This window comes from Lepidochelys kempii, chromosome 1 (genome assembly GCF_965140265.1).
Source record: "Lepidochelys kempii isolate rLepKem1 chromosome 1, rLepKem1.hap2, whole genome shotgun sequence".
Lineage (NCBI taxonomy): Eukaryota > Metazoa > Chordata > Testudines > Cheloniidae > Lepidochelys > Lepidochelys kempii.
In genome coordinates, this window is record NC_133256.1 from 155,583,445 (window position 1) to 155,608,790 (window position 25,346).

General features: G+C 40.9%; 1 protein-coding gene across 5 annotated transcripts in view; it reads right to left on the minus strand.

Moving 5' to 3' along the window:
• TRAPPC10 (trafficking protein particle complex subunit 10) overlaps positions 1-14,614 on the minus strand; it is a 102,273-nt gene extending 87,659 nt beyond the window's left edge. For 2 of the 5 annotated variants that reach the window (XR_012160710.1, XM_073359227.1), the window contains exon 1: positions 14,379-14,614. Coding sequence is in view for 2 of the 5 variants with exons in the window: in XM_073359227.1 (XP_073215328.1) it covers positions 14,379-14,478 (100 nt within the window). In the remaining 3 variants the exon portion in view is untranslated. Of the gene's footprint in view, positions 1-7,584; positions 13,356-14,378 lie in introns of those variants that run through there. The other 3 variants (XM_073359195.1, XM_073359203.1, XM_073359213.1) reach the window with 3 other exon arrangements.
• Positions 14,615-25,346: the final 10,732 nt, after the last annotated feature.

The following is a 25,346-nucleotide window of genomic DNA, read 5'->3' on the forward strand; positions in this document are numbered from 1 at the left end:
GCTATCAATAGCAGCTCAGAAGAGGGGCAATACTGCAACCCCCCAACAATGGCCTTGGGATCCCCCCTACTGCCCCCTTTTGGGTCAGGACCCCCATGGATACAAATCTGTGAAATTTCAGATTTAAATATCTGAAATTTACGATTTTTAAAATCCTATGACTGTGAAATTGACCAAAATGGACCATGAATTTGGTAGAGCCCTAAATATAACTAAAGCTACCACACCAAGTTTAAAAAGTCTGGTTCATCTTAACTCAAACGGAGATGCATACCTCTGATTAGTAAAAATGCTTCCACCACTTAAAGAGATGAGGCAAAGATCTTTACAAGGGAATGACAGCACATATATTGTTCCTTAGGGAAGCATGCAGGAATGCATCTAGAATAGAGCAGCAAACAGAGTCATAAACCACCTTCTAGCCACAAATGGTTTATGTCTGGAACCTACAGTAAGTACTTTTATTTTTTCCTTCAGTTACTCATTGTTGACCCATCAATTTCATCAGGAGTTTGGAAGATGCAAGAAGGGCCATACAACAATGTGAAATAATCTGGCATTTCTACAGTGTCTTTCTTCTGAGGGTCTCAAAGCACTTTGCAAAGAGAGGGTCTGGATGTAGCATTCATGATCCATGATCTTCAATGGGTGCTGAATTAGGCCCTAAACCAAGTAACTCTGTAATATAGGAATTATGTCCCTTTTACAGGAAAGGAACCAGGCACAATTTTTCCAAGAGTAGCTGCGGCAGTCTGTACCCTTATGTTTACCCCTCTTATAAGGCGATGAAATTTTGTACAAAGTATGCCTCGTGAGAGATCGTTTGAAAACTCACAATTTGCTGATCATTATTGTTCTGGTAAAATGTGTGTGGCAACATTGTATGCAAAATTATAAGATTCTACTATATAATACTTCTGAGACATGTTCCAAGTCTGCAAGAATAGCCACAAACTAGTTCCTCAGAAACAAAAGGTAAACCAACGCCTCAGCCAGGTGTCAACAATATCAATCAGCTGGTCAAGTGGCTATTATTTGGCAGGAAAAGGTGTGAGAGAAATTTATATCTTGGCAAAAAACAGCTGGAGGTTTCTGTATCCACAGGTGGTGTCAATGTTATACCAATAAAATAAAAACCAGCAGGATCTTATTAAAGGGAAAAAGGTAAAATACCACATTTATTGTGAATACAGAAAGAATCATAGTAAGCAGTTAGTTATAGCTATAACATTCCATTCAATCTCATATTTATTCACACATTCATTCATACAAACACACACACACACACAGGTTCTGCAAGGTTGTTATCATAGTTACCAGCCTTAGAGTTGCTCATGCCAAGCCACTGGCCAGGTGGCCTGGACATGAGGAGGGAGCAGGGCCTTGTCAGATGCTCATCTGATGCTCCTGGAAGTTGGTTTGCAGAATCAGACCCCCAAAGTTCTCACTTTTTAGAGTCTATTTTTAGAGGAATTTCTTCCTATGCCAGTCTATGGGAATTGCTTCATCATGCTATTGCTGAATCAATCAGCAGATAGCACGTTCCTGACGGCTCCGTGCTGCTAGATGTTATCTTGTTCTTTGGTTCTCCCATTCTTGAGGCTGTTGGGTGGATTCCAGTCTGCCCTCCAGGGGGTCCTCTGGTTACTTCCACTTGACGCCTTCTTCAGCCGATGGACACTGGATTCTTAGGCTGGCACCTCCCTGATCATTCAGTTATTATCCACACCAAGCATCCATCCACATACATCCTCTATCTCTATTTTAATCACAATTGTTAATACAACAAAAGGGTGGGGAGTCTCTGGGTGCTGTTTCTGTTGTTAGAGTATTGCTTTGAGTCTCTCTCTCTGTGAATTGCTTTGAGAATAGACTGTCTTAGAATGTACTAACACAAATAGCAGCTTACAAGTTTCACACAGAGGGAGAGAAACAGTACCAAAAACCAAGAGACCTCTTAATTAGTAATACCCTGGAATTTAAACTCTGGGGAATCAAACTAATTTGTGATTTTAATACAGAACTTCTTTAATATGATCCAACATCAACACCACCTGAAAAACAAGGGAACTAACACTGAACTGGAGGTGGTGTCCTGGTCTAAAGGAATCCAGCCAGTATGACTGCTGAAGCATGTGGTGAGAGACCTCTTCTTTGAATTCATTTAGCTTAAGTTAGCTATGAGCTACATTTTACCTTTTTCCTTGTAACCAGTTCTTACTTTTATGCCTCATTACTTGTAATCGCTTAAAATCTTTGTCATTAATAAAGTTGGTTTATCGGATGGGATATAGCCATCTGCACTCACTGTAAGACTACTCAGAGGGCACAAATCAGCTGTGCAGAAGGAAAGGACCTCCAAGCCATACTGTAGCAAAGGATGGGGGAGGGAAGTGAAAGGGTGTGCATAAATAGTAAATAAATAATTTTGGAATCTTCCACAGGATTGAAGCCAGGCTGCCTCCTGGGAAGAGAAAATATTTGTTCTTTTGGAATTGGCTGAGGTAAGCCTTGGATTTCCTTGCAGACATAAAAATTATGAAAATACACTACTACAAGGAGGCATCCTTTGTTGCTGTATTCCTTAAATTTGACAAACGTAGACCAGCCCTAATCTGTAGGGGGGCAGTGGTAGAATTCTTCTTGTTTGGTCCTTATGGCAGGACTGCTAGTCACTGTCCCTGGGTTAGTGGACAAAAACTGTCCTTCCCAGGTTCTTGGAGCACTTACTGTGTATCAACTAGTCTATATCCTACCTCCAAAAATATTGTTTTTAATATCATAAATATAAACACACACAGAGCAATCCTAGTCTTCGAATGATGTCACCTGCTCGCTACAAGCAGCAGTAATGCTAATAAACCCAGGTATCCCGAGTCTCAGTTTAGTGTCCTAATCACTGAACCATCCTCTCTAGAAGCTTCGTATCTAAAATGTGAGTGCATCCTTTGGAGTCATCTTTGTGTAGTTGGGGCATAAGTCTGCCTTTCAGAGGACAAAGGATTGGGACAAGAAATGTTTGCTAAGTCAGCAACCAGCCCACAATTAGTCTGATCTTTGAGGAAAGGAGTCCCATGAACCTTACTGTTTTTCAGATTCAAAGGCAAAATCCACTTACATGTCCACACTTTTTCCTTCAGTTGTATTTTACTTGCTGAGGGAGCTACCCTTTTGTAACCTGAAACAGGATGGGAGGTACAATCACCTGCCAACAAACCATTATTTTGTAGGCTTCCCACACCCTCTGACTGTTAGTGCCAAAAAGGGTTTGGTTTGATTATTTCCGTTCCCAAATTTCACAGTCAAGACCTAACCTCTAATGCATGCAGTGAATTTTAACAGTACTGTATTTAACTGATCAGTACTGCAGATGATTGAAAGCACTTAAATATCCTTTGTCAGGGGTTCAGCTGTCACAAATAGGTGATAGGCAAATTGGTGCTTTAACAAGTGTTTTTTATAGGCATGCTAATTAATGACACTCAGATGTGCGTCTGCTTACAGGTCAGTAAAATTGGAGGCATTCATGCGATGAACACCATAAAAATATTTTTTAGGAAAGGACAGGTGGTGGAAACATATAGAAAGCACTTGTTAATGTGAAACAACCATTATTTTATAGGCTATTCTTCTTTGAAACATATGCAGATTATGCAACTTGCATATTGTGAGACTGTTTAAGATCCCTCTTCCACGGATCATTGTATATCTTTTATTTTTTCCATTTAAGACAGGAGGCAACATTTCTAGTATCCTGCTCTGATAACTAGGCAGTCAGAAAACCTGCCTTTAATCCCCACTCTACTATGAGCTTCTTGTATGCCCCCTTAGCTAAATCAATTATTGTGTGGCTCCATCTCCCCACCTGTAAAAATTGGGTATTTATCTCCTACTTTGAGATCATCATAAGATAGGCATGCTTTATAAAGCATGCCTATTTGAATATATAGGTAGAAAGACACTTATGACAAACTATCAAGATAGCTGTAAATTAACAATTCTATAACAGAGCTATGAAGACACTTTTCAGAACTTCTAAATTGAAATTTGAAAAGTTATTATGTAAATGTTATAAATACCACTTTTTGTGGGTGAACACACTTAGTGTGAATTATTGATTATAAGTGATGCAGTTATCCTAAACTGGTGAATACAAAACACACATAATAAAGCAAAAATCAGTATTTGTAAAGCACAGTGAAGAAGTAAAGTGCAGTCATATTTCCAAGAAAAAACATACTGGAGAGGACAAAGAGATAAAAATTGATGAGAAGGATTAATGTACATATGCTTGGATCACCAGAATCCCTCAGAAAAACTGGAAGCCATTCAGCTTAGAAGTTTGTATTAAAAATATCAATCATTATTAGGATTCCACCAATGTTATACTGTTAGCCCTTTTGACATGGGCAGTTAGCCAATATTCAGATCTTGGGGTTGTTCCCTCCAAAGGGAGAAATGGATGATGTAGTCAGGTATTTCTTTGATGTAATCCTGATTTACAAAGAATGTACATAAAATCCTTTTTCCCTAACAAAGGAGGAATCAAACAGGACACACTTTATTTGCTTACAGTTCCAAGCCTCTTTCCAGCCAATACTCCACTGAAAAGCACTCATTTCTCTCCCCTGCCCCACCCCCCCAAGGTCATGCTACAAGTGGTTCTCTATCTCTGGGACCTCCTTGCCACCTTCTCTATGGACTTCTGTTTTGTTCCTGCCCCTTCTCTCACCAACACCTTCCTCAAACACCACCCAGCCCCCTTGTTTGCATTCTGATCCCGGGGGGGGGGGAGAGGGGGGAATCACTCAGACTGCATAAAGACAGGTTTCAGAGTAACAGCCGTGTTGTGTTAGTCTGTATTCGCAAAAAGAAAAGGAGTACTTGTGGCACCTTAGAGACTAACCAATTTATTTGAGCATCAGCTTTCGTGGGTGACTACCCACTTCATCAGATTCATGTAGTGGAAATTTCCAGAGGCAGGTATAAATATGCAACTAAGAATCAGGCTAGGGATAACGAGGTTAGTTCAATCAGGGAGGATGAGGCCCTAATGGATGTCAACACTGACTTGGGAGATGGGGCAGATCAGGGGAGATATAAAACCCATACTTCAGTTCAGGGCTGGTTACAGAAATAGCAACACCACCTGCTCTTCATCCACTTCCTACCTTTATGTGAGTGAAGTGAATTTCATCCAGTCAGAGAAAACCCTGCTGGGGGGTATGAATAAAGGGAGAAATGTTCTGTTTCACTTGTTTGTACATGAAGTTATTTAAATCTTTTAATGTCTTCTAGTCTAACATGATAAATGGGAGAAGAACTGATAAATGCCGATAGGCTAAACTAGAGCTTCCTACGCTCCACTCCTACTCAAGCCTCACACATGGCCTGTGCTTTGGTTGGTGTCTTTTACTGTTTTAGCTATCAATACGCAGCTTTATTGCTTTTTACATTTCTCCTCACAGAAGGGTGGCTGTTACACCACCAGTTTCAATGCGATTTCACTCAACATGCAACCTAATGTTAGTATTGACTAGAGCCATTTTTAGAAGAGGCACCACTTTACACTAACTTGAAGAGTAGGGTGAAAAAGGAAAGGAATACATAAAGTATGGTGTCCAGAGAGTAGTTATACTTCTGTTTACATTATCACTCTTTCAGCACTCTCATAGAAATGTTTTATATAAGGTTTTTTTACATTTCAAATGTAACAATTGTGCACTTAATGTGGGATTTTATTTTCAAATTCCTGACAAAAATTGTTTCCAGGTGGACTAGAAGACTGCCTAAGGTCACGACAATAAGCAAAACACTTTCGCTGGCTTTAAGCAACTAGTACTATATTTTGATATATTAATCTGGCACACTGACAAGAACCTATATATTTTACATTTGTCATAAGGAGGAGTAATCGAATACATAAGTATAGAATAGCAAAGTGTTGGCTGTACAGTAATAATGGGCTAGAGAGATTTATATCTAAGAATTACCATTAACAAAAAATTTAGACTATTCACTCCCACACATTTCTCTGATTTGGGTTGCACATTGCACTTGTTTCTGTAGATCTTTCTATTCCCTCCCAGCCAGGGAGACACTTCCTTGTTTTCATGGGGTGGGCGCGCGCTGAGATAAGAATTATCTCCTCCCATCCCTCAGTGACCTCTTTAAAACTTCTCTCCCTCAAAGGCTCTGCAATGACAGCATACATTTCTCTGGCAACAACAGGCTGGACTCATCTCCCTCTACATACCACAAATGCTGCTCCTTCAAGGAGACAGTTGCTTAAAAGAACAATGAAAGGCACTCTGCATAGCACTTCTAGACCCTGTTGGGCCAAAAATGGGCACTTACTATATGGGCACTTCAGAAACATTAATGAATTTATCCTCACAACCTGCCTGTGAGAAAGTATTTAGTCCTGTTTTATATAAAGTGAACTGAGATGTAGCATAACTGTCCAAGTGACTTGTCCAAGGTCACAAAAACCTGACTTCAAGGAGCTGGGAGATGAACAAGAACTCTCCAGCCCACGTCCAGTATCTTATCTACAAGACCATTATTCCTCCCAAACTGCAACAGTTCTCTCTCTATTTTTTCCTGTCTCCTCTTTCTCCATTTGTGTGCATCTCTTCCCTTGATCATCCCTCCCCTAGTTTCTCTTAACCCGTCAGCTTTCATCCCCAGAACTGCACCAGTTGCGGTTTTGCTGCTAGCCCTGCATTACAGTGCTTCCTCAACAGCAATGACAGAGAAAGTGCAAATGATGAAACCCTATTTAGGTTTTCCTTTCTTCCACAGAGAAAGTGTTACGTGCAATTCTCTACTCCTTTAGGACCAATACTCGTTATCTAGGGAGAATATAACAAAATAATGGGCTTAAGCTACAGCAGGGAAAATTTAAGACCAGCATAACTACAAGAACAATTACAAAAGAAGCAGCTGCTGGGGAGACTGCAAAAACACAAACATCTGACGTATTCTTTTATTAGGGATAGTTCAGCAAAAATGTAGTCAATCTGCAATGATGTAGGAGATGGACTAGAGAAGACTCACTGACAGATCCCTGCCAAATGGTATCATTCTATGCATTAAAAATGGAGAATATGGATAGTAACAATTTACTAGCAAGTCAGCTAAAGGAAACCAGACTACATCAGAACAATGGTCTATATATATTTGTAAAAACATTCCGTCATGCTAGTACATGAATATCTTGGGAATTACTGTTCAGACAGAGCATCTAAAATCCTTTAGATTGTTTTTTCTTCAAAATGCATGGATGATAGCATAAAGCATTTTAGAACAAATGTGAAATTTCAAACCTCACATTTCAAATCTTTCAAAAAGTAACTTGTTTAAGATACCAAGGAATGCAGTCTTTACTGTTTTAAGGTGTTAGTGAGATCAGTTAATTCAACGGAAAACAAAGACCTGAGTTCAAGACTTGTCAGTTTGCTCCTTCAGTTACCTGACTTTCAAATACTGCCTGTTCACATTAAAAGAACATTGGTTAATTAGCAAATTTGCACCAGAGTAATACTTCTGCAGCAGCACTGGCTCCAAAAACTTGAAACTTACTTGAACCACTTAATATGACTGGTCATCTTCCAGACTCCAGCTGTTGCATGAAGATACTATGGTGGAAAGCTTAAAGCATATTCCTGTTCAGTAATTATCTTCCTATGCTTCCGGAATAAACATGATTGAAAAAGAGAAACTAAAAATCAGGGCTATGCTGGCAATGGAGCAGTAGTGCAACACAGCCATGCACAAACTGTGTTGGATTCCGGCTTAACCCTCTGGTTTGCAACCCAGCAGAAACTGGCAGCGATGAGATAGCTACTCATACCATTATGCAGAGCCCCTCTGGCTATTTCAGGAGAACTATCCAGACCTCCATGGCAATGAGGATTTCTTTACTTTGTATGTCCTAGGTTTCTAATGTGTGTGTGTTTGGTTTTTTTTAAAAGTAATTACCACATTCATGTTGAGATTTTTATTGTTTAAGTTACATGTATTCTAAACCTTAAGGATTTTTTTCCTGCAGATAAGTGAATAAGAACTATATTAGTCTGTCAAGTTTAAAGTTATTTATATTTTGCCAGTCTACATGCGATGCCAAAAATGGTCAACTACATTCTCCTACCTAAATTCCTCTTGCAATTTGAATTTCACAAAGCAGTCCTGAGTTCCTGTCCTAAACTGCTTTGCAGTGATGCTATTGGAAAAGATGTTGCCTTTCAACCCCTCCTTGACAGTAACATTTGTGTTGGGGGTGAACAATTTTATAGATATGAAATAGAAGGTGTTCAGACACCTGGACAATTTGTATAGTATAAGAACCTAAACAGAACAAACTATTTACAGGGTTCTGAATAGCAATCGTTAAACTGACTTGTCTATCAGTTTCACTCTGCTGCTACCACCAAAAGGTGTAGCAGCTTCCATTTCAGAAATCCAAGCTTGAATTCTGAAAAAATATTGACCATTTGAGGACTAGTCACCACTGGCAAGTAAAGAAGATTTTAAGCCAAGTATGTTTCCATGTTAAGTAAAGACTACCTTTCGAGGTACACTTATGAAAGTCACTGATATGACTTCACAAAATGGGTTGTATCAAACTAAATTACTACTTTTTTATACTGTATTTAAATATAATAATCCCATCATAAAGCAGCAAACACAGATAAAGCTGGAATTCTTGATCTTGCCATGAATTATTTTGACAGAGCAGAACTACTCACAGGTATGAGGTTCATTTTGCTTTAGAAAAAAAGTAGCACTTTTTCCAATGCAATTTCCAGGCTTCCTATGATCTTCTATGGCAACTATTTTTTATTTTAAATACAGCTTGTTGAAGAGGATGGTGTTCAAAATGAGTTTCAGCTCAGAAAGAACTGGGTCTCTCCAACATTTTTTTTTTTTTAATCATTTAGAACAGCTGTATAGGTTTCTTAGATTGGCAGAAGTATTTCTAAAAGGAGGGTTATTTCACAATATAAGTGTTTACCAGATGCTGAACAGCGAAGAAGGATCCAATCGTGGTAGTAACAGAAAATATATTTTTAGAGTACAAAAAAACAATTTAGTCAACTTTCACCCTTAATTCATATAAACAGAAACTGGTTGGCATTATTTCTTTGTATCTCAGTTCGTCAACATCAAATTTTTATACATTTAATCAGACAAACAGCCTACTGATAACCGGGGGCAAATATTACTCCTACTCATAGTTACCTGAAGACTGTACATCACAAAACCTTTTTAAATACAAGAGAACATTCACATTATTTTAAAAAAGAACAGCAGTATACAAAGTAAGCAGTATTATTTGTTGAATTACTTCTATCATAATCTCACTACCAATAAAGTACTTTTGTTAAATTATTTTCTGTACTAGCCACATGGACATTTTGTACCATGTAAGATTTAAAGCATTTTCTCTCAGGTGATATCAAGTACAGAAAAGAAGCAGGAAACTGACACGGTATAGAAAACAACTCAGAAGTCTGATGAGGTCACAAACTATTCAAGCTTTACTGTCATGGTTACCATGAAATCGCCAGATCACCTACATTTAGGTACGCAGTCTTTAAGCCCCTTTGTTTTTAGTTTAAACCTATTTTTACCGAAAAATTCTCATGTTTTACAAGAAGTATATCAATTTTTTTCCTATTTCTACCCTACTTTTGTATCATTCAAATATATAAATAGCTTGTATTATCCGAATAAAACAATACATTGCATGAGATATGTATTACAATAATACATTAATCTGTACATATGCAAAGCTGCCTGTTGAAGTAAGACTATGTTAGTCTAGAAGATACACACAATAAAGAGGCTCACACAGGCTCTGAAGTGTGTGCATGCCTGAACATACTGATGAATCTCACATGCAAGCTGTTAGCAGACAACAGTTTAAAGATCTGACACACTAAAATGGGAAGAGAATGAAAATCCGTATCAGAGTATGGTTCAGAACACAAGAAAGCATTCAAACGTTTTTAAAAAACAAAAACAGGAGAAAAGGATAGGTTTCAGAGTAACAGCCGTGTTAGTCTGTATTCGCAAAAAGAAAAGGAGGACTTGTGGCACCTTAGAGACTAATGAAGTTGAGTGTATGCACTCTAAATGGTGTGGCCCAATTATTACATGTAAATATTTATAGATTAATAGTTTTAAATCTACAACAGAAAACTGTATTCAAACAAAAATTTTATTTGGGGATTAGAGATGTATTGTTTTCTTAAACTCAGAGGAGCGTGTTTTGAGTTCTGTTTTAGTTCTGCAGCAAACCACATTGATGAACGGAATTCAAAGCACTAATCTACTGAATACTTTTCCATGCATCTTTCCGTCCACCAAAAAAAAAAAAAACAACCCTGAGATTTATCCACAAAAATTATTAATAGTTTTTTGCACTATTTTCACCTGTTTCTGTTGTTGTGGTAATAAACACTGATAAATTCCCAGTAAAAATTAAATAAAATAAAAAATAAAAAAGGGCCCTAGTAGTCTTATAGCTCATATATCTAGATTCACATATAGTATCTGTAGAAGTACTTCCACAGAGCCTGAAAAGTCCTTTAACAGCAAGTTAGTTAAATTTGACACTGTACTGAATGTGAGCCTGAGCAACAAAACACACATCGGAGAATTGTACAGAAAAATAACCAAGCCTTTCCATGGTTTTGGAGGGCTGGTAATGGCCCTTCCCTCAGGTCAGTGTTGAACCCTTTGGGATGAGACAAACAAAAACAAAAACCACAAAACCCTGATCACTTATGGTCACAAATGTTTTGCAAGCAAGGCTACTCATAGGTTTTTGCGGTAACCTCTGCAAAACAGTTGTAGAACTCCCTGAAGCTCCTGCCATCAGGTATCCTCAACTGTGCACACCTCACCTCCCACAAGCTGGGTCTATCTCTGTTTTTACTTGTTTGAGACTCCATGGTCCCCGGTACCTCTCCCTACCTGGATGGGGAAGCCACGAAGTAGAACCAAAGTGCATCTCCCACCACTTAAAAAAAATTGGGGAGTCTGGATGGCTTGAGAAGAGTCCCAGTTATAAAGTCTTTGCCCACTAAGTCATATGATCATATCCAGCTCAGGAAGGTACCTGAAGTCACCACCATCCACAGTTGTTCAGCAGTCTATGCAGTCTATGTAAAATGAGTTAAGCTGTTTAAGTTCAGTTCCTGCTGAACAGGTGTCCACATCACAAAAAGCACTATAACCATCACACTTGTTGGTTGTTTCTGAAATGTCTTTCAATTCAAAACTGAGGTACCTGGCTGAGATGCATGGTGAATAGATTACTGTTGCAGCTCATGCCACATCTATGTTGTGCATAGATGATTTCAGTCTTCAGGGCTGTCATCCCAACACTTTTCACAAGCACTAAGTTCACTTACAGTTTGTAAAAACACAGATGTATTTTTAATTCCAAAGTGACTGGTGCTAAACGAGAATGGAATTCTAAGTGTGGAACTCTGAAAAGTTTTAAGGGATATGAGTGCAGTTACTCAAATAATTTTTTGTTGTATTCTTTCAATGTAAAGACAACTCAATCAAGTTTCATCAGAATTGACAGATGAACAACAGACCCTGATATGAAGCACAAAATATTTCAGTCTGAAGTCACATTTGGTCAGGGTGAGTAACAGTTAAAAACGGTGAGGCTATGAATGCCCTCCTCCTTAGCCCTATAGTGTTAACATAATACTGTAATAAGGAAAGCATGACAACATTTTTAAAGTTTAATTCATGGGTATTTTTCTTAATGTAAGTTTGGAGTAAAACTGATTTGAAAGATTTCTGGAGTAGGTGGAAATAGAAAGAAGGTTCTACATATCATTATATTTAGCTTACAAGCAGTATCAATGAAGAAACAGGCACAAAGATGTGAAAAACGTCATTCCAGGCTGCATAAGTAAATCCCATTGAGTTTATAGTTAGGAGTCTTTTCCATATACCAAACCAGTCTAGAAAGTCAGACAGATTTTACAGAACTCCGATACAAAAATGTAATATTGCTAAAGTAAGAAGGTGCACTTGCATACCCAATGGGTTTGGGTTTATTTTATAGATACCTCTGATGTTTTTTACAGGGACCACCACTCACAGTTATAACAACTGGATGTGCCTGTAAATCTCTAAATACTTGGACAGATAAAACACTGAAGATTTTTGCTTGATATAATTCCAAATTAACTGCTGCTTTTGGTGTGTACCAAGTCAGTCCATACCAGTATGAAGCTGATCTGATTATGTATTCCAAGACAGCACTACAGTATTAAAACTGTTACACTGTTCTTCACCTAAACTCTAATTTGCTAATTGTGTTTGATCTGATCCCTCCCTATATTTATCCTTCTCCAAGCCTCAGGTTTGCTGCTGCCCGATCACCAACGCCCTCTAAAATTAAACTTCTGTCCTGCCTCCCCTCTGCTTCTTCCAAAAGCAGTTTATCACAGCATAACTATACATTTGTTCAGGTTTTTTTTTTATTAGAAGTGTTAACATGCATTCCAAAAATAATTCTTATAAGAACTGTACAACTGCAAGTAGATACCCCATAAAACTGGACAGATGGATTGAGTAGGACTTGCAGAGAAGCACCAATATTTTAAGTGACAGATGAGACAGAGTAGCATTCTCATGCCTTTCCCTCTTCCCACAATCATACCCGAATGGAATTGACTGTGGCAATTTGAAGGATGAAAACATTTGCTAGGATTGGGCCATACTTGAATTAATTCCTTGTTGCCAGCAATTCATATGCCTACAAATGAATCTCAAACTCTGGTGCCAAGAGTTAAAACACAGCAAGGTTTGAAAACTCTCTCGCATGTTCCACTATGTCAGTCATGAAGCCATGTCCCTATATACTTAAGGGAAAGTTTTTGTTTTTCAATGGGAACTTTTGGCTCCGTAAAAACAGAAATAGTCATAATGGCTCATCCCCAAAATCCATCTAGTCCTACATTCTGTCTTTGACAGTAGCCAGCACCAGACAGTTCAAAAGAAAACATAAGGATTGTGTAATTTTGGGTATCCACCTTTAGACTTTGAGATTTAGATTTTCAAAGGGACCTAATGAAGTTAGGCACCTAACTCCCAGGGAAAATCATAGAATCAGAGAATATCAGGGTTGGAAGGGACCTCAGGAGGTCATCTAGTCCAACCCCCTGCTCAAAGCAGGATTAATCTCCAATTTTTGCCCCAGATCCCTAAATGGCCCCCTCAAGGATTGAGCTCACAACCCTGAGTTTAGCAGGCCAATGCTCAAACCACTGACCTATCCCAGGCAGGCATAACAAAGCCTGCGCCAAACATTAGCTCACATCCTAATCTCCAACACTGATTGGTTTACCCAGGGGTCAGCAACCTTTCGTGGTGTGCGGAGTCTTCATTTATTCACTGGTTTCAGAGTAACAGCCGTGTGTTAGTCTGTATTCGCAAAAAGAAAAGGAGTACTTGTGGCACCTTAGAGACTAACCAATTTATTTGAGCTTAAGCTTTCGTGAGCTACAGCTCACTTCAGCAGATGCGTACTGACTATTATTCACTCTAATTTAAGGTTGCATATGCCAGTAATACATTTTTTAAAAGATCTCTTTCTGTAAGTCTATAATATATGACTAAACTATTGTTGTATGTAAAGTAAATGAGGTTTTTAAAATGTTTAAGAAGTTTCATTTTAAATTAAATTAAAATGGAGTGCCCCCAGACCAGTGGGCAGGACCTGGGCACTGAAAAACAGCTTGGGTGCCACCTTTGGCACATGTGCCATAGGTTGCCTATCCCTTGTTTACAGTATAAAGCATGAACATCTCTTCCGAAAGCTGTTAGAATTAACTCCTGTTTCTGTAGGGAAGGATATCCAGAGCAACATCAAAGCCAAGCTTCTTACAAAATCTAAAATCAATAAACTTGTGGACTACTTTTTTTAAAAATCCACATCAACGTTTATAGTGTTCGAGAAACGTAGGTGCCCCTGCAGGGGCTGCAAACCAAACAGTGCAGTGTTACCAACCTGAAAAATCAACACTGGCTCCCAATCATCATCACGGGCTCTCCAAAAAAAACCCAACAAAACAAAAAAAAAACCTGAAAGAGAACAAGCGTGTAGGGAGCGCCGCCCCGGCTTCCTGGAGCTGCCGCTTTCTCTAGCCAGAGGCGTTAGGAACAGAGAGATTTAAAACAAGAAATCGCCCCTGACGTGCCCTTCCCAGAGCCGCCCCCCGCCCCGCCGGTAGCCGGCAGAACCCCGGGCTCTGAGCGCCCCGGCTCCCCGCTGGCCTCGGGGGTCCGGGCCCGGTCACACCCCCCCCCCGAGGGCGCTTCACCCCGCCCGGGTCACTCACAGGTCACGATGGGCTTGTTCTCCATTGTGTAGATCACCGGGGGCTGCGGCGGCTGCTGCTGCTTCTCCTCCTCCTCGGCGGCCGCCGCCGCGGAGTCCATGGGCGGGCGGGGTCCTCAGCCCCGGCTCCGCGCCATGGAACCAGCGCCGCCGCCTGCCTCTTCCTCCCCCTCCCCCCCCGGCCGCACGCGCTGCCCCCGCGGCCCTGCTCCAGAGCGAGGAGCGGCTCGCGCTCCTGCACTTCCCGTGTGGCTGGCGGAGCATTACCGCTTCCGGGGGGAGGGGCGGGGTTAAAGGGAAGAGGGCGGTGCGCGGCCGACACAAAATACGCTTTAAGCGGGGGGCGGGGCCGGGAGAAGGTTACGCGGAGGGCGGGACAGACGGACGAGTGAGGGCGCGGCAGGAGCCCTCAGGGAGCCGCGCGCGGAGCCGGGGTGGGGCCTCGGATGAGCCCCGCCCCCGGCTCCCCGCGAGCCGCTCTGGAGACGGGCGCTGTCAGCAGCACGTTGCCTGGGGCAGGGTCCGGCAGGTGACGAGCTGAGTTCGCGCCTTGGCTCTCCCGGCCCCGGCCCCGGCCGCTCCTCGCGGGGGCATCCCGGCAGCCCCCCCAGTGCCACCTCCCTGAGGGCTTAGCTACCTGGCACCCTCCCCCGTCGGGTTCCTCTCGCCCCAAGGAGCAACCCTGCCGCCCCTTATCAGTTCTCTTTGGGGCACCCTCCAGCCAGGTTGCTGCACCCCAGAGCTGGGGTGGGAGGGGGGAGGAGGAAGCAACAAGGTTAATAGCAAAGTCTCACGTTCAAAGGTGAGCTAGTGCAGAGGAGCAAAGGGGTGCAAGTTACACAGACAGAAAAAGATGCAACCTCAGGTTTTACACTTAGGAAGTGAAAAATCCCTTTTCTAACCTAATACAGCTATTGCTGAGCTCCCCAGCATAGCCTCTGGCCTAGCACCCGGCTCCAGTGTTGCAGGCACAGCAGAGCGCCTAGATGCTGGCCCTCAGTTTCTGGCTACCTTTCGCTTCAATCCCCTTTTCTTTTAACAGGGATTGCAAATTGCAGGGGAGTTTTCCTTTTTGCCAGCCTATGGTGATTCATGGTAGGGGAAATTCCCTCCTTGTTTGGTTTTGCAAGACTGGCAGTTTTCTTTTTAATATCAAGTTGTTTCCATGTTTTCCCATTAATTTTAATGGGTCACCTCATCTTTTTCTGGGTTGTACGGTGCTAGATGTTTGGAGCTAGGCTCATCTGGGTAGGGAGGCAGACTCTCCCTGCCTGGCTGACCACCTGTGGTGAGACAGCACTGAATGTTGCAGCACAACTACATAAATTCATAACTGTAGTCGGTATACGTATCTCATAAACACCGTCAAGTTCAGCACATTACAAGCTTTTATAAAAGACCTTACTCAACATGTTTTTACATAGTAACATTGTATACAAGCAATTGATTCAATTGCTTTTGGGGGTGGGGGCTTCTGACCCCCTGTTCTCCTGTTGGATGTCTGGACCCTCCAGCCTTGTATAAGTAGGGGCATAGCGAGCAGATCGAGGGATGTGATCGTTCCCCTCTATTCGACATTGGTGAGGCCTCATCTGGAGTACTGTGTCCAGTTTTGGGCCCCACACTACAAGAAGTATGTGGATAAATTGGAGAGAGTCCAGCGAAGGGCAACAAAAATGATTAGGGGTCTAGAACACATGACTTATGAGGAGAGGCTGAGGGAGCTGGGATTGTTTAGCCTGCAGAAGAGAAGAATGAGGGGGGATTTGATAGCTGCTTTCAACTACCTGAAAGGGGGTTCCAAAGAGGATGGCTCTAGACTGTTCTCAATGGTAGCAGATGACAGAACGAGGAGTAATGGTCTCAAGCTGCAGTGGGGGAGGTTCAGGTTGGATATTAGGAAAAACTTTTTCACTAAGAGGGTGGTGAAACACTGTAATTCGTTACCTAGGGAGGTGGTAGAATCTCCTTCCTTAGAGGTTTTTAAGGTCAGGCTTGACAAAGCCCTGGCTGGGATGATTTAACTGGGAATTGGTCCTGCTTCGAGCAGGGGGTTGGACTAGATGACCTTCAGGGGTCCCTTCCAACCCTGATATTCTATGATTCTATGACCCTAATTGTCACAGACCCTAGAGCCACTGGTTACAGTGAGGGGCAGGGAGTGGAGTTTTGGTTTTTGCCTCAGTCCGGGAGGGGCTAGCGGGAGCAAGCTGGAGGGGCTCAGGCCAGTTTCCAGCACAGCACACCACTCAAAGCTGCTGGGCCAGGGCATGGTTGGCCAGTCCCTTCCGCTGAGGTGAGAGGTAACTGGTCCTGGGCATCCCAGAGTTCATGCTGCTCACACAGCAGCATGGACACTGACCCAGCCTGTGCCTGGATTCTTGCAGGCACTGGTGGACCCAGCCCACAATCATGTATCTGACAAAGTTGTAAATAGAGAGACAAGGTAGGTGAGGTCATAACTTTTACTGGACCAACTTTACCTCACTTAACCCTATCTTGTCTCTCTCCTCTCTGGGATCAACACACAGCTACAACAATACTGCAAATAAAACTTGTAAATTGTTCAGCAGCATTCGTTTATGCCCAAGTTTAGGGGCGGATAGCGGCAGTGGGTTACAATGGAGCACAGCTTCACTTGAGGCAGAAACTTAGCAAACAGACCATTAGTTTAATTAGTCCCTTGACTCTTCTATAGGAGTGAGAGTAACCACTAATGTAGAAAGAAAAGGAGTACTTGTGGCACCTTAGAGACTAACAAATTTATTTGAGCATAAGCTTTCGTGAGCTACAGCTCACTTCATCGGATGCATTCAGTAGAGGCAATTCTATGACTTGTGACACTGTGCCTCTGCCCCCTTACACTGGAGACCCCCACCAGGAGCCAGTGATGACTTGTGACATTACTTTTCTCTTGTTCTGCAAAGAACCATGACGTTGTCTCTAGCCAGTGCAAACCAATATAAAAGATTCCCAAACTTTAGGCTGCAAAGAACTGGATAGGCACATAGTGCAGCCTCTCATTTCCAGCAGCTACATTCAAACAGCTAAAAATATACTAAATTCTTTCCTACTATTACTTTTGTATGAAAACAATTGCTGTAGCTGTGTGATTACGTTTAGGAGAAGCCATTGTCTAGGCAGTCACATATGAGAGAAAGGGTGTTCAGGAGAAAATCACTCTATTATGATAGAATCATAGAAATGTAGAATTGGAAGGGACCTTGAGAGACCATCTAGTCCAGTCCCCTGCATTCAGGCAGGACTAAGTATTATCTAGACCATTCCTGACAGGTGTTAATCTAACCTGTTTTTTAAAGCCTCCAATAACAGAGGTTCCACAATCTCCCTAGGTAATTTGTTCCAGTTTTTCCTCATGTCTAAATTAAATTTTCCTTGCTTGAATTTAAGCCCATTACTTCTTGTCCTGTCCTCAGTGGTTAAGGAGCACGTTTTATCACCTTCCTCTTTACAGCAACCTTTTACGTACTTGTAGACCGTTATGTCCCATTCCCGCAACCCTTCATTCAGTCTTCTCTTTGCCAGAGTAAACAAATCCATTTTTTCAATCTTTCCTCATAGGTCATGTTTTCTAGACCTTTTATCATTTTTGTTGCTCTCCTCTGGACTTTCTCCAATTTGTCCACATCTTTCCCACAGTTTGGTGCCCAGAATTGGACACAATTCATAACTTCAGATACAATGATACATGGATTTAAACAGGATAATTAGACTTAACAGATTATAAGATTTCTATTGATACCTTACATGACATACTTTGTACAATATTTATTCCAATTTTGCAACAGTGGTGACTGTATTAATGTAACCAGTTATCATTCTTTTTTATACAGCACCACAAAAAGCTTTACTGAAGTCAAGATATATCACATCTACTGCTGCCCCCTATCCAGAAGGCTTGTTACACTGTCAAAGAAGGATATTAGGTTGGTTTGACATGATTTATTCTTAACAAATCCATGTTGATTATTACTTGTCACCTTATTTTTTTCTAGGTGCTTACAAATTGTTTGTTTGTTATTTGCTCCATGATCTTTCTGGGGCACCAAAATTAAGCTGACTGGTCAATAATTCCCTGGGTTGTCCTTATTCCCCCTTTTAAATATATTTGCCCTTTTCCAGTCCTCTGGGATCTTTCCCATCCTCCACAAGTTCTCAAAGATAACTGCTAATGGCTCAGAGATCTCTTCAGCCACCTCCTTAAGTATTCTAGGATGTATTTCATCAGGCCCTGAAGATTTTACACATCTGACTTGTCTAAGTAATTTTAACTTGTTCTTTTTGATGTTCACTATGTTAGTCATCTGATTACTGTTAACTTTTTTTGGTGAAAACTAGGGTTACCACCTGGCCAGTATTTGACCAGCTGGCTGTTTGTTTGTTTTTGGGGGTTTTTTTATGGATTTGCCAGTCCACCTTCTGTAATAAAAAGTTGTCTCCAATACATTCCAGGACTGTGTTGGATAATCTGCATGCTGCTGTATTGTTTTCCCAACAGATATCTGGGTAGTTGAAGTCCCCCATCCCCACCAAATCCTCATGTGACCACTTATAAAATGTCTGAGAAATCTGACCTACAAAACCCCCTCAGAAATCATCCCAATTACAGCTTTAAATTGAGAACAGACTACTTTTTTTTTTAATTGTCAAATCCTTCACCTATTCAAGACTCACTGCTTATGTGAATAAAGTCATTAAAATGACAGTGACCGGCAGTAAATAAACCTGACAAAAGTGAACTAGTAAGATCTAGTCAGAGTGATATTGTCCAACGCATATTAAAGAATGAAGGTGTGGCAGGGGGTAGTCTTTTGTTTGTTTTTTGATTAGTTTTGTTCTACTAAAAGTTGTTGGTTTGAGAGTGTGACATAGAATATCAGGGTTGGAAGGGACCTCAGGAGGTTATCTAGTCCAACCCCCTGCTCAAACCAGGACTGATCCCCAATTTTTGCCCCAGATCCCTAAATGGCCTCCTCAAGGATTGAACTCACAACCCTGGGTTTAGCAGGCCAATGCTCAAACCACTGAGCTATGAGGGTACAATCTAGGCCAATGAGTAGCTGTCTCACCCCTGCCCTTTACAATGCCTTGCTGCTGTGGCCTCCAACCTGGACAGTTCACAAACAGCCTCCAGCATGTAAGTCACTCCCAACTACATCTGTGTGTGTGCTGCAGCCCGCCAGCCACACCTTGGCTCTTACCAGACTTAAAAATTACCACAGGGTGACCCTAACACACTACCAGTCTCACATTTTCCCCCAGAAACATTTGTCCTGTATTTCCCAGCCCTCTCCCAGATAGTGCCAATATATTCATTTAATTATTCCTTTAAGGGAATAATACGCACACAACTTGTTACCCCAAATGGAGCTACCCAGACACTTCAACTTGAACACATTTGATAAAACAATAAAACAAATTTATTAACTACAAAGAGACAGATTTTATGTGAATACAAGTAATGAGGCATAAAAGTCAGAAATGGTTACAAGAAGAATAAAAATAAAATGCTTACTGGTGCCTAACTTAACAAACTACATTAGATTCAAAGCAAAGTTCTTTCACCATATGCTTTCAGCAGTCTTACTGATATACTCTTTAAGTCAAGACCCCTCCCACAGAGTCCAACAGCTGCTTCCTTTGTCTCTTCAGGTACAGTGAATGCAATGGGCAGGAGAGAGATAGGAGCATCTGGCCTTTCCTTTTATAGTCCTTCTCCTGCTTTGAGAAGCATTTCCAGCTAGAAGCAAGGCAACAGGCAGTCTGTGTGGAAAGAAACTGCATACTGTTTCTTTGCTAAGATGTAGATTTTTTTGGCCCTGCCCCCCACTTTCCAACCAAAGAATGGCCACGTAGCATGTAGTAGTCCATCAGCCTTATTTACACCTGGCTTATACATGTTTTGTTATTGTTTGAATGTACTAAATTCTTTATTTAGGCTGTTTAGGTATGTTTAGAGCAATTACATGGATACCATTTTGCCTTTGGATTTAATAAAGGAATTTTTGGTTCAATTACTATTGTGATAATATCCTGCATACATAATAATACTTCCAAGAGTAGAGAATCATTAAACAAGACAAACACAAACTCAAAGTTAGGCAAAATTATGTTTTGGACTATGTTTTGAAAAGTGAGGTAAGGCATTGCTAGTATCCTTCAGGAGGAAATGGGAAGACAAAAGGGTCAAAGTAATTATGGAAAGGGAAGAGCAGGGTAAAGTGAAAAACAAGATATTCTTAATTCTTTGAATGGTTTCTAATTAATTTACTTTCTTTATTTCTTTCTCATGGTGCCTAAAGAGCTATCTTGTCTTGAAATTATATATTTTTAAGTGGCCATTAATTTTGTATTTCAGACACACTAACACTGATCATTTTATGGTTGGTTGGCCATTGTGGCTCCACAACTGTCTTCAGTTTATCTCTTTGTGGTCAGCAAGATAAAATCATAGTTTCATACACAAACCACCATGCACTGCTATGGTCTTGAGCCCAGTGAGCAAAGCAGCAATCTTTGCTGTTTAACATTTCAGGCTCTGTTATGTCACACACCTGAAAGTTTTCTCTAGTCACATTTGGAAACATCCATGTCAACAGAACAGGGCTGCAACTGCAGTTTAGATGATGAGGTGATTAGAAAAGAATACATGATTGTGGGGTAGTTTATAGCCAGTTTGAAAGTCTCTGAACAAATATTTTCTCCTAAATCTCATCATCATCATTAGCACCCAGAGATAAAAAGTAGTATTGGGGCCCCATGGTTCTTGGTCAGGGGTGGGGAACTTTTTTTCTATCACAGGCCATTGACCCACAGAAAAAATCAATTGTGAGCCACACACAGCCCTGCGGCGGGGGGGGAGGGGACCAAGGTGCTCGGGACTTGCTGCGGGCCAGATGAAATTAAGCAAAGGTCTGGATCCAGCCTGCGGGCTGTAGGTTGCCCACCCCTGTTCTAGGTGCTGACTAGACACAGAAATAGGAGGCATAGTCCTTACTCCAGAGAGTTTACAATCTAGCTGTTGAAGTATGTCACTGAATAATCTGTTTTAGTGTTCTTCTTAACTCAGACCTATGTAATTCTCTTCCCTGTGCTTCTGGGAGAAGCCATGTCCCATAAGAATTCGTTGCAGGGTACTAAATTTTCAAAAATGACTAATAATTTTGAGTGTCCAACTTGTGATGCCTTAAAGAGGGCTAATTTTCAGAAAGTGCTGAACATCGCCTCTCTGAAAAGTCAGGCCCCTTAAGATGCCTTGAAATGGGCACTCCAAAACTGAGACAGCCAAAATCACTATTTACTTTTGAAAATGTAGGTCATGGTCTTCATATCAGCATTAGTTCAGCTACAGCTCATTAACTATATTTCTGCTTGCAGCTGGCACTTTGGCTTTCAGAACTTGTAAACTCACTCTGCTCTGTCAGGCTATATCATTGTCCCCCCCCCCACTGCTTTCCCCTCTTTTTCCTCTTGAAGTAGTAATATCTGGCTGTCTTTGGGAGACAATTGACTCTCTGCATCCCCCTATCTCAGTGGTTCCCAAACTTGTTCCATCACTTGTGCAGGGAAAGCCCCTGGTGGGCCGGGCTGGTTTGTTTACCTTCCGTGTCCGCAGGTTCAGCTGATCGCAGCTCCCACTGGCCACAGTTTGCTGCTCCAGGCCAATGGGAGCTGCTGGAAGCGGCGCGGGCTGAGGGACATACTGGCCGCTGCTTCCAGCAGCTCGAAATTGGCCTGGAGCAGCGAACCATGGCCACTAGGACCGCAATCAGCCGAACCTGTGGACGCGGCAGGTAAACAAACCGGCCCAGCCCACTAGGGGCTTTCCCTGCACAAGCGGCGGAACAAGTTTGGGAACCACTGCAGCCTATCTACTTCATTTGCTAGTTTTATGCAACTGTATTTGTTCTGATTGAAGCTGCACTCACCATATTCCCTACATCAACATACAGTTAATTATATATTAGTATAATTTACACTATATGATGTGATCATTTCAGATTTCATAAAACCAATATTTTATAGTCAATACATTTCTGCGCAGTTTGGGAACTTTTGTTCTTAGAAGAGGAGTTAATCACAGCATATTATAAAGGGGATGGGAAATATGTAAAAAAACAGCTAGCTAATATGGGCCAGGCATATGTATTCTGATTAAAACAAGAGCACATATTAAGGGAGAGGCTACTCTCATTATTCACTTCCATCATATATGCATAAAATATATATTTTTTAAACTAACATGACACATGCTATATCAGCTCAGCAAACCTATTCAATGTATTCCTTCCTCCCTCTATGCCCCTTGCTTTCTATTTCCTTCCTGCCCCCACTTCCTTGTCTGCTGATGGTTTATTTAGGCCAGTGGTTCTCAACCAGGGGTATGTGTACCCTAGGGGTACACAGAGGTCTTCCAGGGGGTTCATCAAGTTATTTGTCTAGTTTTACAACAGACTGCATAAAAAACAATAGCAGAGTCAGTACAAACTAAAATTTCATACAGAAAATGACTTGTTTATATTGCTCTGTATATGATACACTCAAATGTAAGTAGGATATTTATATTCCAATTGAATTATTTTATAATTATATGGTTAAAAATGAGAAAGTAAGCAATTTGTCAGTACTAGTGTGCTGTGACACTTTTGTATTTTTATGTCTGATTTTGTAAGCAAGTAGTTTTTAAGTGAGGTGAAACTTGGGGGTACGCAAGACGAATCAGACTCCTGAAAGGGGTACAGTAGTCTGGAAAGGTTGAGAGCCACTGAGTTAGACCATAATGCGTTCAGGGCAGGGAACTCTCTCATTATGTCTGTAAAGGCCGTTTGGGTGACTAAATAGTACATTCATAGTCCCAGGTTCAAAACATGTAAAGACTGATGAGCCTAGTAACTACTAGAGAAGGCAAGAGCATTTTAATAGGAAATTGGATCCTGTTGTGTCAAGAAGGGAGTATCTCAGGCCCAAGAACAAAAATGTTAACAAAACCCGTGTTCACTATTACAATATTAATCTTCAATATTAAACGATATAATATTAAGTATGGTTCAGGGTTTCATATCAAGTTTTTGCTGGCTTACACCCATTATAATAACTCCCATTAAAAATATTTTTAACCTTTTATTAAAGACACACAAGAAAAGAAGAAAAAAACAGTTAAAGCATTTGGAACGTAAAGTATACATTAGGACTTTCATCTTAACAATATCCCTTATTTTCTCTCTTTGGTTGCATAGAGTGTTACATAGGGAACCCACTATTTGACAACCTTTTAGATCACATTAAAGATGGTATTAACAGTCCTTTTGGGGGGGAGGGAGAGGAAAAGTTAGTTTATATATTGTCTTGAACTATTGCAGCCTGATCCTGCTTCCTTTCAGACAAAACAAATAAAATTCAAACAAAACAGGAGATAAAAAAATAGCAAAGAGAAACTCAATTTTCTGTCTCTGCTGCTGACTTTCACTTGCCACCTCACTGCAGGAGAAACGCAGGCCCAGCACACAGTCTGCTAATCCACTGGCAAGCTTTTACCAGTAGTGGGCTGTTTTTAAGGTGTTGCTTATAGCTGGCCTTTGTGGTCACACACTCTCAGCAGTGTGTGACCGCAAGTCAGATGCTTGTTAGACAGAAGACAAAAAGAGAAATAAGATGCGGAAGAAAAACAACAACTATTAAAACAAGACCCTCTACTGTACACACTTCTTTCCCTGGGGACAGCATGAAAGAACAAACAGATGATGACTCAAAGCACTACTGGAAGGTTCTCAGATACCTGTATATTCTAGTACAGCAAGAACCCACAGTTCACATTCCAAGAGTTGTTCAGAAATTTATTCAAAAGCCAGTGGAGATGTGTTGTGATTTGTTTCCTTTCTCTGGCCTGGTCCAGATGCCTTTCAGGATCATGAAAATGATGAAGGCCCAGTGGTGTCATAGGGATACCCAGGGACCAAGAGAAGGAAGAGATGGAAGCCATGATGGTAGACCTTTCTCCGTCCAGTCCACACATCCCACTGCTTCCATTTAGTGAATATCAGATATACAATGTCCAAGAAGGCATGGCAATCTCATCCCATTAAAGTTAACCAAGCTATAAATATTTCCTCACAGATCTAGTCTTTCAGCTCATTGTTATGCCTGTCTGTGACTTTATCAAGAGCCTGGATAATCCTTTTTAAACAATCCATTTTTACCAGTCTATTTATCTCCAACTTCTACTTGCTTTTACAAACAATTTTATGTAACAAGCTAAGTTGGACAGCTAAGAGTACAGGCCTCTGCACAATAATCCCTTTTTTTAGTACCTGTCACTATTTAAAGACAATCAATAAATGCATGCAAAGTAAAGGTGTTTGTCATCTAATGGTATTTGATATCTTATGTCTGATGTGTTTCCAGGAACTGAGATCCTGTCCGGCTTTAACACAGTTATGTTATTATAAGACAGAATTCAAGAAGGATTGGATTTTGGAATGGAGAATGAGACCATTCAGAGTTACAATAGTCATGTTTTAATAGAAAACCATGTAAGGGGTATGAACTTTCCTGCTTCAGGGTATAAGCTCTAACTGAGGAAAAGTTTTGGAAGAAACTTTCCCAGTGAGTCGTTTATACCATAAATCTCCACTTCAGGGTTTCTTGTGCCTTCTTCTGAATCATCTGGTACTGGCCACTGTAGAGAAAGGATATTGGATTAGATGGACCCCTGGTCAGATACAGTATGGCAATCTTTCTGTTCAGTTGGAGTAGTGTTTGGGATTTAGATATCTAGCTATTTACTTCAATTACACCCCATACAGTATATTTTTAAAATAAATGTATCACAAAGTATACCTTATCCAGGTTTCTGACAAAGTAGATTGATTTTAATCACCAAGCAGGAAACCTTGATTTAAATATTTTATTTTAACCTCATTTGCATTTGTACTTTTTAGTTATTTTCCTT